Source organism: Cygnus olor, chromosome Z, assembly GCF_009769625.2.
Source record: "Cygnus olor isolate bCygOlo1 chromosome Z, bCygOlo1.pri.v2, whole genome shotgun sequence".
Classification (NCBI taxonomy): Eukaryota; Metazoa; Chordata; class Aves; order Anseriformes; family Anatidae; genus Cygnus; species Cygnus olor.
Genome location: NC_049198.1, coordinates 2,794,359 through 2,806,790, shown reverse-complemented (window position 1 = coordinate 2,806,790; position 12,432 = coordinate 2,794,359). Strand labels below are relative to the sequence as shown.

Below are 12,432 nucleotides of genomic sequence, written 5' to 3'. Positions count from 1 at the left end.
ATATTTAAAACAACATGAGTAACATGGAATTTCAAAGTCTGTAAGTGCCTCAGTAGGCAACAGCTCGTGTTTGCCCCTACAGATGGTTTTGAACCGTGGGACGAGGGGCCCTCTGTAAAATAAGATGTAATGGCTCTGTGGTTCATGGCACTTGCCAGGTGGTCCTGCCCGAGACACCTGCTACGTACAGCAGCAGTTTCATTTGTGATGGAAGTCACCTGTTGAGCACACCTGATTTTCATAAAGCAATTAAGACGTTAGCTAAATGCCAGTCCTCCACTGCCTTCAGTTTAGTCTCCTATCACTCCTCCACAACCTCGCAAGTCTGCGGCCTGCCCCGCTGGGCTGTGGAGGTTTCCATTCAGCTTGTTGTTTTTCAGATTTGGTGTTTTAGCAGATTTCAGTCTTTCGTTTTACATTTCCTGTAATTCCACCAATATTGGTTGTCCTTGGACTTAAAGACACTGGATGCTTGCACCTGCGGCTTTCAAAGTTTCTGCCTACTGTGAGTTGTTGGTCAATATCTTGTCACTAATTGACCACAAAATACATCATCATTTGTGCATAATAAATTACCCAAATTCTTTGTAAATGCAGGTGAACAATGTGTACTGACCTTTTCTTTATCGTTTTCATTTTCTCTGCATTCAGCTAGTAGCAGACTTTATGTGATCAATTTTTTTTTCATTTCTTGATCCAAGCAAAGCTGGCTAATTATCCTTACCCTGTCAACTATGTACTTGGTCTGTTAATACTTGGCTTCTCACCCTGATTTTTTTGTGTTTCGAAATGTATGTTTGCATTCATATTGATTGCTGTTTACCACTTTTCTCCTGTTTGAGATCTGTGTTTGTGCTTACTCGCCGCCACCTTTCCCAGCAGGGGAACGGGAGCTCCTGTGGAGACTGACAAACGAGCAGCGGTTCAAAAGAAGCGTTTTTCATTAGGTTCTTCTGTCCCCATTTTTTCTTCCCGGTGGGCTGTTTAGTTTTGCTAGGTCTGGGAATTGAGTCGTCTAAAACTACTGCTCAGGGCTGCCTTTGGTTTTCGCACTGCGGGTATTACCAAAAGCATTTTAATGCTGTGGCAAATGGGTAGTCGCTAGTGCAGGGGATAGGGCTGGGAAAAGCATTTCATTTGGTATTAATGGCTTTGCGCCCACGTGGGAGTGTTTTGGAGACACAACGTACTTGCTTCAGAGAGCCTCTTTGTTTTTATGAGGGTCCTTTGCAGTAAGTGCTAATCTTCCCCATGTGCCATAATAGAGCACTAACGTAGGTTCCAGCAAGGTTTCTCATGCTTTTGTTTGTTTTCTTCCTGCCGCAGGCTCGGAAAAGGGAAGTACGAGGACGGTGACAGCATCAACTTGAACGACATAGAGAAAGTCCTCCCGGTGTGGCAGGTAGGTGCTGAGGCTGAAGGCGGCAGCTCCCTGCACGACCTCTCCTTACAAAACCACCCCTGGGAGGTGGGCAGGCTGCCTGGACTGAGCAGTCAGAGAACTGTGCCTTGGTCTCAGAAAGACTTGCTTTGAACATCACTGGTACTGCACTGGCTCTGTTGGGAGGTGAGATGTTGAGGAAAGCGTACGCATGCATATACATGTGTATATACACGTATATATATACACACATACACACAGGTCTCGTATTTTAGGAAAGGAGATTCTGAAAAGCACCAAGCCTCCTGACAGCTCCAAAATAAATTGCTGCCAAGGTGCCAGTAGTGACGGTGTGTCGATCCAGATGTTTCCCCTGTGGGATGCACGTGTGTGTGATGCAATGACTACTCCGTTTTCTCCAGCCTGTTTCTTCTCCAGATCTGTCTCCACAGCCACTTTTCAGTAGTTCTGGTTAAAAGACCTTTGGTGCTCAAGTGCTGGGGAATGGCAGGGTGAGGCCTTCAGTTAAACAGTGCTGTTGAATAGGTTAATTTGTCAGTGTCTTAATTTTTCACTTTCCAGTGTCCCAGTCCTCCAGGGAGCTGAGGTGTTCAGCTTGCTTCTGCTGAAGGCACCTCTGGGCTCCTCTCTCCCTTCAGAGGGCAGGACGGAGGCACCTCCCGTGCTGGGGCAGCGCTGCCCTTTTGCATGCTGAGCAGAGAGCTCGCCGGGATTCTTGCTCGCGCATCCTGTGAGGAGAAGCCTTGCTCATCCAGCAAGGCACATGACAGTCTGCATCGCTATTTCTTTTGGGTGAGCTAGCTGGCAGTAAGTGCGTGAACCAGTGAAAAGAGGGAGAAATGCTGCTGACTTTGGCACGCAGAAGCACTGCCTGCAGCTGTTTTCTTGTATGTGCTCGGTCTGTCTGGACTTAAGGTCACAGGGAAAAAAAAATAATCAGGGCCAGCTGATAAAGACCCCAGTAACTCTGCAAAATAAGGCTGTTTTCCCTGGGGAATAATTGGAAATGCTTTACACGGAGAATCAAAGGGAGTTTCCAGATGTACTGAGATTGGATTTGAGGGGCCACCAGCCGTGTTCAGCATCACGTGCTGTGTTTCAGCTTTTGGTTAAAATGTTCCTTGGTGAACCCTGGCCCTGTTCTGGAAAGTACTCTTACTCATGAGCTCGTCCCCCGGGAGGGCAGAGGAAGGGCACAAGTTGTGCGCAGGGAGGGTGAGGGATTTGCTGGAGGTCACACAGGGTAACCAAACTGGGAAGTGCTGAACCTCAGGATGGTGGCTTCTCCTCGGGATGATGCTCTCCCTTCACGGCACGGCAGGGTGGTCTGTGCAGGCAGGGGGGCAGGACGCAGCATGGTGAGTGACTGTGGGCACAGGGCAGCACGGTGCAGAGCGCAGCCCTTGCTGGCCAAGGGCTCTGCACCAGCAGGCTGCTGTGAGCTTGGGCTGTTTGGGGGAAGAAACTCTTACCTTTGGTGTGTGAGGAGCTGGCATTCTTAGTTTAACCTCCTTCGTAGTCAACAACTGTTAAATAAGCCAGCTCCTCCTGGCCTGGTTATCTCATCCTGTTGTAACACAGATTGAGTTCGATGACTCCAGTGAATTAATTCTAATATATACCTGTAACGAAGGGGGATCTATTTCTGTCTCATACAAGCAGCTACAATCACGTCTCAAAGCTGCCTTGTGTTTCTTGCAGATCTTAATCGTTAAGTGTGGCGACTCTAAGCTGGAAGACCTCGTGGAGGAAACACCTGATCTGGTGTTTTGTGCCTCTGGGCAGAGTAGTAAAATACAGCACTATTTTGGAGACTCGCTTACCTAGGCATGTACAGTCATAAGTGCATGTGGGAGCTAGGAGTCGTGTCATTATTGGTGAGGATTTATCTTGTTCAGCGTTGACAAGTGAAATGCTTACTGACAGCTGGCTTAATCCTGACGTGTCATTGTTAACTGGATTTGAATGCGATCATGCAATGCCAGTGGTGATTGTGCTGCTCTTTATCAGTTTCTTGTTTGAAATGGCTCTTTGGCATACAGTACGTGGGATCATGAGGAAGAATATTAGTGGGAGCCTATGGAAGAAAATCCTTTGCCTTCCATGGGCCTTTCCCACATTGTGGTTATGTTTGTCTCATATCCTGAAAAGAGACGTGTCAGGCTGCAGAAGCATAAACCCTTGTTCCATCTGTATTTGAAGATCTCACGGGTTGCTTGTCAGCAGCCGCCTTCTGATTGCTTCTGGTTCCTCTCTTAGGGCTTCCTTTTAGCACCGTCTCCCCCGTGATGTGGAGCCACTCAGAGAAAGGCTTTGCACTGCCAAATGTGCTTCAGCAGCTAACGCAGAGTTAAGAGCACCAAGCTGCGGAGAGGTTGTGAGTCCTGCGTATGGGCTGCTTTGGAAACTCGGTTTCCTTTGGTAAGGTATGATTCACGTAGGGCACGAAACTAGGAATAGTTTCCAGAATGCACATGGGTCCGTATCTGTACTCGTATTTTCAGTGCCCCACTGACGGGTGGGGCAGAATGTTCTGGATGTGTGGACATCGATGTCCATACTTGGGTTTTGCTGCTGGAGTCTCTCAGGAGTATTTTGACAAAACACTGCAAGGAAAGCCTGTGCCTATCTGGTGATTAAAAGGTGGGGGGGGAAAAAAAAAAAAACACCCTTCTCCAAAGCCTCTCTCTTCATCGCTATCCGTGAGAAAAATCACGGAATCACAGCTCTGAAATGCCTGTCCCCAGCCTTTTGTTTTGAAACTGGAGGACGTGCACTGGCTGCTGAGATGCTGCGGGCAGCCGAGGCGGCGCGGTGCGCTCTGCCATCTCGTGGTAGTGTGCAGGCAGGAAAACCTGCTCGCTGCTGGGCTCGCCCTGCTCCGCAGTTTTTAAGCTTTCCTCCTTGCCCCATCTTTTCAAGGCTCAACCGGGATGCTTGTTTTTGCCGGTAAATAGGTGTTGTTTTGAAATCTTCTGCAACGGTGGTTCCGAAAAGCGAAGGAATTGGCGTGAAACGCAGTGGGAGCAGCCCTGTGCCGCCCTTTGTGTTTGCACAATGCTCGGGATAACACTGGCACTGCTGGAAAGCGGTTATAAAGCACGTCGTGCCTGGGGTGGTCTCCTCTTCTGCCTCTCGGATGGGGCACAAGGGGCACTTGGAGCACCTCGTTCACACGATGCACGCCGTGCCTTTTGCTCTGCCCCTGCGCTGGCCAGGAGCACGTGAAGTCATGGCTTTGGCTCAGCTCCTGGCTGTAACCTCCTCGTCCCTCCTTACTCATAGGAGTCTGTAGCTGGATTTGGGCACTGCTTCACGTAAGCACTGCCAAAAAGTGGCTGTGGAAGAAAATTTGAAGATAAGAATTCCCCATTCATAAGATGTGGTTTTCTTTATGGCCCTCCAGGGAGGGTTGCTCGTCTGCCGTGTCAGGGAGGCACAGCTCAGATGCAGAGCCAGGCCTCCCCAGCCTTGCCGTTACTCACCTCGCCGGTCGGCTGGCTGGGCAGAGGAGACCACGTAACTGGCTCTGCATCGTGCAAGATGTCAGGGGGAGGGCTAACACAGCGAGTTCTGCTTCTTCTCCCTCTGGCAAAAGCTGAGAAAGGCTTTCAGGCTTGGACGTGTCACCCCAATCCTATATACAGCCTTCAGACTGAGCCCTTGGCACACTCTCCACTGAGAGAACAACCCAAGGGGCCATGTCCTACAAGATCTCTTCCCTGGGAGGCTGCTGTAGCTCAAGAAGGATGCTCAAGAAGGATGTGAATGCTGACAGACACGAGCAGAGAGGTTTGGGACGCATCCCGAGTGCTTTCTGGACTGGCATCTTGCAGCATTTGGCTGTGGGTTTGCTGGACACATGCCTCCGGGCTGGGTCTGCCCTCCTCTGAATGGTGCAGCCGTGCCTTTACTGGCTAGCTGCTCCTGGTCTGGTGGCTTAGGAGGTAAAAAATACGTGGCACTTCTGGAAGGGGTACTGGGCTTTACCGGTGCTATGAGATTAACTTAGAAGGCAACGCTGGTGTCTTTTCGTTTGGCATCTTAATTGCCTTGCAGCTCATCTCTTTCTACTTCCTTGCTTATTTTTTTACCCTTTCTGTCATGTGCTTGGAATTATAACAGTCTGCTTGTAGCTATAGTTCCAGCTTCCTTGCTGGGTGAGAAACATCAAAGCAACTCCTTAGGAAAAATGCAGGCTCAGTAACTTGTGTTCCTCGTAGCGCCACTGTATTCCTGACGTTGTCCAAACCAGGCTCAGCAGCACCAAGACTCCTGATTGTGCTGGGACCCCACCTGAATTTAGGCACTTACTACATGTCTCTGCCTACTCTCTCCTCGTTGACAAGTACTTTCAGGCCAGATCTTACAATTTAGAGTCACTTGGGCTGGTCGCTTGGGGTTCCTGCCATAGGGAAGGTGCAGACACGTCTGGGTGTGATTCCCTGCGTCTCTTCATAGAGGCCTGTAGCAGGTCAGATGGTTCCTCTCTGGGGATATCCACATCCCTTCCCTGTCTGGGAGCACGTCTGGACACATCTGGACATGGTAGATGCCTGAAGAGAAACAAGCTAACCCAGGTGTCAAGGGGGAGAAGGGTGAACCACGGACAAGCAGTCCCAGTGCTGCCACTGTCTGTGTGGGGTGAGAAGCTTGGTGTCTGGCAGTGGTGTGAGGCTCACTGCGGAGCAGTGCAGGTCCTGACCTTCCCATGTTGGTGGTGGCAGGGGCACAGGTCTCTTTGGTGGGGTGGGGTTATTTACCTTCTCCATACAGTGGCTTCGGGGTCTTTATCTCCTCCTCATCCCCCTCTTGCCTGTTTCTACTGCGTCATGAGGTTTCCAGGACCACTCAGTCATGTCCCTGGGCAGCTCTCATTTTAGCCACGTCTCTAGCCAGCCCAGATCCCTCTTTCAGAGCAGGATTTTTTGGATGATGTCTCCTGGCTGTCTGAGTTTGCTAAGCATCTTCTCATTCCTTGGCCCTCCCTTGCACTCTGGCAAACACACTTCACGCTGCTTAGCCAGCAGTTCCTGTAGGAGACCTCTGAGATGTCCTAGCTGCCAGGAGGATGAAGAGTGTGATGCTCTCACTTTTCAGGGTCAAAATGTGCCCAGCAAATGCGTCTCGGAGATCTGTCAGCATATGCAGGGATTGCATGCTCTGATGCCCAGCCAGACTGTGAGATAGCAAACCCAGGACTGTGCTCTGGGGGTTACAGCTTCAGAAAGCTTGTCTGCTTTTCCACTGGAGCTGGAGGAGGAATTGGGGGTGCAGGAGGCTCTGCGGGGAGCTGCCACCATACTGGGTAGCCGTGCCATGCGTGCCCACCCTAGGAAATGCAAGAGTTCGTGCAAAAGTGGGTGAACAAACAGGCTGAGTGTGTCCCACGGAGCTGGGACCCAGGCAGATGGTGTGTCCCTAATCTCCCCTGTGCTGCATACCCCCCCGTGCTCATTGTGGGTAACACTGAAGGCCTCCACGTGTCCACCCAGCGCTTAGAGCAAGCCGTGCTGGCTGCCTGGGAGCCCCACTTCTCCCCACCACCCCGAGACCCTGCCCAGCTCCGTCAGCAGCGTGTAGGCATGGCACAGCCTTCGGGGGAGGTTTTTAGTCTCACAAGCCAGCTTCCCATCTCCCAAGGGTCTTTCCAATACTGTAACTGCTCAAACCGCTGTGGAAAGTCCCTGTCAGAGAGCCAGGGTTGAGCATAGGTCACAACGTATTGAGAGTCAGATCTCCATGGCTGAGAAAAGCCTTTTTTGCTGTGACTTCCAGTAAGATATCCTCTTACCCTGGCCCATTTCTTTGTTTCATTTAAACCAACTGACAATGACCGTTTCCTTGGGAAAAGGAGTGGGCTGAGAGCACACCACCGTGGTCACCCGTAACCCCTTCAGCCTGGTCCCCGGTGGCCGAGGAACCAGACAGGAGACACCTGGACCAGGGTGGGCTGATCTTTTGTGCAGGTATTAAGCTCTGGAGGTCTTGGTAAGGGTAAGGGATGGGCCTCGCCTCTGGCAATAGAGCACAATTGCTCTAAGCCCCAAGCCAGGCTATAAAAGCCATTTTTTTTTTTTATCAGATCTGCTGAAAAGAGGAGGTCTTCTAGTGGGTTTTTCAGACGATAATGGCCTTCTGTACCATTTAATGGTCTTATTCACTGCGCAAATGAAACACCAGGGAAATGGCCAAGGATTTTGACATTTCTATTATTATTATCAGGATTCAGAGCTGGTTTCCAATTCTCAGAAATGAGGTAGACTCACTTCTCTGGGCTGGTTTTTATTTTTCTGGCTGTCACCCAGTTCACAGGCTTAGTGATATTGGCTCCTAATTCACGGGGGTTTCTCCCTAAATAGGCGGGCTCAGGGATTCAATTTTGTTGATGAAACACACAATTTCTGGAGCCAGTACTGGTCAGTTGGGCAGGGTTGGGGCCAGGCTGCCCTGTTTTTTGGAGAGTGGCAGACCTACAGCAAGCTCCTGCCAGCACAGGAGAAGTTGGGGTGCCTTTGTGTCCTGGTAGGGTCGTCTGGGTTCAGGTTTGGGGCTGTCAGTGGAGAGGACGAGCGTGACTTTGACTTATCTTGCAGCCTTGAGGGTCTCAGGAGGCCAAGATTTTGGCAGACGGAGGGTGAAGCCGCTCTGACAAGGCTGGCCGTGCGATGGGGAGCGGAGGTGCTTGGGGAGCCACCAGCGGAGATGCTTGGTGGTGATGGGGACGGGGACAGGGCTGGCGCACCCTGCAGCACTAGAGGGCACTGCGGCATCGCTGCACAGCCCCGAAACCAGCTCCGAGCAGAGGAAGCAGGGGCTTTTTCCAAAGGCTTGTTTCCAAATCCTTCTCAAAGCAGCGAAACGCGCCCTGCGGTGGCTGCGTCTCGCACCCCTCCTGCGGCTCCATCCCGCTGCGCCCACGGATGGGGAAGGTGTTCCTCTGCCGCGTGGGCAGCTCCGCACAGAAACACCACAACTGAGGCCTCGAGAAAAGCAGGATTAAAACCTGGAGGTGTTTGTGCACCCCTCGTCCTCGTCATCGCCTTGCCCAGGCCCCACACCCCCTGTTGCAGAGGGGAGCTGCTGCCCAGGGGGTGGCCGTGCCCCACAGCACGTCTCCCTTGCTTGCATCGTGATGCCACCTTCTCTCCTCTTGGAGATCTGACTTCTGTCAAACGTGCCCTTTTGCCCATTTCAGGGCTCCTGCAAACGTAGACTTCTGTTGTTTTGTAGGGCTTAGTCTTATATGATGTTCCTCACACCAAAGAATGGTGCCATGTGTACTGAGAGGTCCTCACTCTCCCTGCAAGATGTTGCTGCCCTGTTGAACATCGGGTGTTCATCTGAACACTATAACACTAATCCCTCTGTGCCTTATCTAGCCCATTGTCCCCAAACCATGCGGAAGGACATTTCCGCCTCAGCAGGAGGGAGGGGAGACCATGGTGGCGTCCACAGCTGGACCGTCTCTGATCCTCGGACCCCAGTTTGCGAGATGATGGTTTCTACTAAAGAAAATAAAAGATGAATAACGGGGTTTGGGCTGCTTTGCAGGCTGGGACAGGTTGATGGAAGGGTGGACACAAAGCAGCTGAGTTACAGGACTAGGCTGGGCTCACCAGTAGGAGGTGGTGGGTTTTGGAGGAGCTGGGTGGGTGCAGAAGAAGAGGAGCCCTGCAGGAGACATCTACAGCACTGGTGCGAGGAGAGGATGGAGAGAGGGAAAGCTGGGCGGGTAGGGATGGGCGAGAGAAAATGTGTGAGTCCTCCCAAGCTGGAGCAGAGATTCACAGCCAGGGGCCACAAGATGAACGGAGAGGCCAGGAGAGCTGGATGGGAAAGTGTTCCTGGCGGGACAGCGAAGAAAGACGCTTTATTTTGCTTTTAAGGAGTTCGCAAGTAGTTTTAAACCTGAGAAGCGCAGTCTTCCAGGGAATTAACTGATTTGTATATGGGGACTGGAACTGGAGTATAAATAACAATCCAAGAGGCAGCCGAGGCTCTAAAACATCACCACACTGAACTCTGGCTTGAACACAGTGGAGAGCAACCCAGGCTTTTCTCAGGCTTTTAGCTGACTTTCCTTTCAAAAAAGGTTTGTTTTTATGCAGCTGTATAATACCTAAAGAAAGCCTGAAAGGTTTTGTTTTGTTCTTTCCCAGTCCTTTCAATACACTGTAACATCACTCCCTGCCCCCAAAATCCTGCCTGAATTTTATTTTAACTTCTAAATAGTGTTACATCTCTTTCTCCCTTGTTTTCCCAAAGGATTCATTAGAAATCTGAGAGGTCTTTCTTAGCGCTGCCATGAATTCTGCTGAGTATTTTCCTGAGGCCAGTTGTAGAGTAGCGTTTAAGTTTAAGAAGTTGTTAAAAGTAGCAGAAGTAAAAAATAATAATAATAAATCCAGGTTACTAACAATCCCAAATAAAAGTTCAGTTCCTCTTTGGTCAAGCAGCTATTTCTTCTGGCTTGGCTATTTCCACATCCTAATCCCCTTCCCCATTCTGCATGAGAGGCCTGAGTTTTTAATAAAATAAAGGGAAGGAAGGAATTTCTCTCTAAAAAGTCGACATACCAAAGAAGAGAGACGTGCACACGTCCCCGTTGGCGGAGGAGCCTACGGAGCATAGAAACACAGCTCTTTGTAGCAGTTCTGCTAACGTGGGATGCCACCAGCCCGTGTCTGACAAAATAGGAGGCTAATATTTCCTGTAGCGCTAAAAACTTTATTCTTGACCAGAAGATGCTCCCCCCTTCTGCTGCCTTTCCTCTGATGTTATGGAAATAGCAAGCGGCACAATAAATGAGACCAGAAGCTGTTAGCAGCCGAGTTTCCTGCCTGGAGGCGGCAGGTAAGCACATCCCCTCGTGTGTGGCGGCCGAACGTGCCGTGCTGCCTGGGGAGATGTATATATAGCCATGGGTGTAAATATAGGTACCTAGGGGCAGGAGAAGCGTTTATGGCAATACAAGGTGGCTCGGTCAAAGATTGTCCCATAACAGGGGATTTCATTACTGTATGTGACGCCTGCGTGTCCCTTTCATGGGAAATAAAGCTTGTTTCTGAAGGGAGTTATGCGGTGTCACTGAGAGGTCCTTTCTACTCCTGCATCCCTCTTGTCCCTGGTTTTTTTCTCTGTAGTTTACACTTTTAAATACCTTCTGGGTTTGTTCGTGTTTTTAGTTGGCTGCAGCACCGGCGAGCACTGGGATTTGGGACAGTCCATGGAAGAGAAGGCTGTGCCACCTCCGGGACGCGGCTGCAGGCTTTAGCCTGGGCTAATAGGAGCAGCGAGAGGGGTGTGATATAAGTGTGTGTGTGGCCTGGGTGCCATGCATTGCAGCATCTGCATGGAGAACCACGGGTGGGGTGGACAGAGATGATGCAGAGGCCTCCCCAAGGGGCTGTAGAGAAGCCAGGCGAGGGCTGCCCAGCCCTTTGGCCATAGGATGCTGTCCTGGTGGCCGTTTGTCCTGTGGCCAGGCGGGGTTATTCTCTTTTTTTACCTGCTGGTACCGTCATGGAGAAACTGCTCCTTGTTGGGTTTCTATTTCTTTTCTTCTTTTCCTTTCTCCTTTTTTTTTTTTTTTCTTCTTCTTAATTCCTGTAATGTGTGAGCAGAGAAACCACTGAAGAATGATAAAGCTTCATTTCTTCCTGCTTTTGTGGTCCTCTTGATTATTTCATTTCTCATTGTATGTTCTTTTGAGGCGGCCCGTCCAAACGGAAAGAAAATATGTATGCTTATAGGAGTAGTTTGTTTCCGTTCGGCTGAGCAAAACAAGCAGATACCGCACCAGGCACTGACTGCTGCTGCTTGCAGGCCCTGGGGAGGGAGCCCCTGATGCTCCATCACATGCCCGTGGGCGACATTATTTATGAAGGATCAGGGCCTGCCTATGCTTAAGCTTTGCCAGCCTTCCACGTGGGGCTGTGAATAAATAAAATATGAAAATCCAGCTTCCTCAAGTTTGGCTTGCTGTGTATCACTGGGTAAGAAGAGCGAGGTTTGGGGTCAGCAGCTCCCAGGACGTGACCTGAACCAGCAGCCTGAGAGCTGAGATGACCTGTCATGGTCTTTACTGTTCACTTTGCAATAATGATCTTTACCAAAGCCAGTTTTCAAAATTCAGGAGTGAAGCATAGATTTGTACTTGTTATATTTTAGAGGAAAACACGGGCCCAAGATTGCTCCGGGTTCCCTGCTGCTGCGGTCTGGGGTGCGTGGATCGTGGAAGGTAGTGGATGGGTGGCTTGCCCTTCCCAAAGAGCCGATGTTTAAACATGATAGGAAGAAACAGAGTTTTTAATAAAACACCCAGGACTTCACCTCGTGTGAGGCTGGATCCGGGCTGGCCACTTCTGCAAACTGAGCCCCTGCAGGTGCTGGGTGAGGAGCCTCAGTCCCAGGGGGCTGGCAGGTGCCGTGGAGCCAGGATCATGCCCAGGCAGTGCCCTTGCCCTGCACCAGGTTCAGGATGGTGGCTGGGGTCGTACCGCAGGCCCCTCTGAAAGGCTCTGGGGAGCCACGGAGGGCTTGGGGGCTAGGTGGGTGCTTGGCCACCAGCGGCAAGGTGGGTTTGTTGGATGTGACCAACGCGTTTAAAAAATAATAATAAAATCATCTGCTTGCGTGCAGTTTGTCACCTGGAAAGACAGTTGATTGATGGATTTCATTCCCTGGATGGCCCAGGCAGAGCTCAGGCTCCCCACGGATCGATGTGTGCTCAGCACATCCCTCAATAGCTGTCTCCCGGAGAGCGGATGGCATCATCTCGCCGGCGTGGGCGAAGCCAAGCCGATCAGTGCCAGCCGTCAGAAAGGCTACACGGGGCGTTTCGGCCAGAGAGAGCAAGGCTGGGGGGGAAACACGACCATTGGCCACCTTGTTGTACAATCGCAATATCGTTTTTTCTGTTTTTGTGGTTGGCTTAACAATTGAAAGGCTGCGCTGCACTTTGGTTTTTCCAGTCTGCTGCATCGCGTGACCCCTGTGACTCCGAGTTAAGCCTCATTATATAATGG

General features: G+C 50.7%; 1 protein-coding gene across 17 annotated transcripts in view; it reads left to right on the top strand.

The window, feature by feature from the left end:
- The window catches only part of CTIF (cap binding complex dependent translation initiation factor), a 135,623-nt gene that overhangs the window by 50,850 nt on the left and 72,341 nt on the right, over positions 1 to 12,432 (top strand). For all 17 annotated transcript variants that reach the window (XM_040540567.1, XM_040540565.1, XM_040540559.1 and 14 more), the window contains one exon: positions 1,327 to 1,402. In XM_040540567.1, coding sequence (XP_040396501.1) covers positions 1,327 to 1,402 — 76 coding nt within the window. The remainder of the gene's footprint in view (positions 1 to 1,326; positions 1,403 to 12,432) is intronic.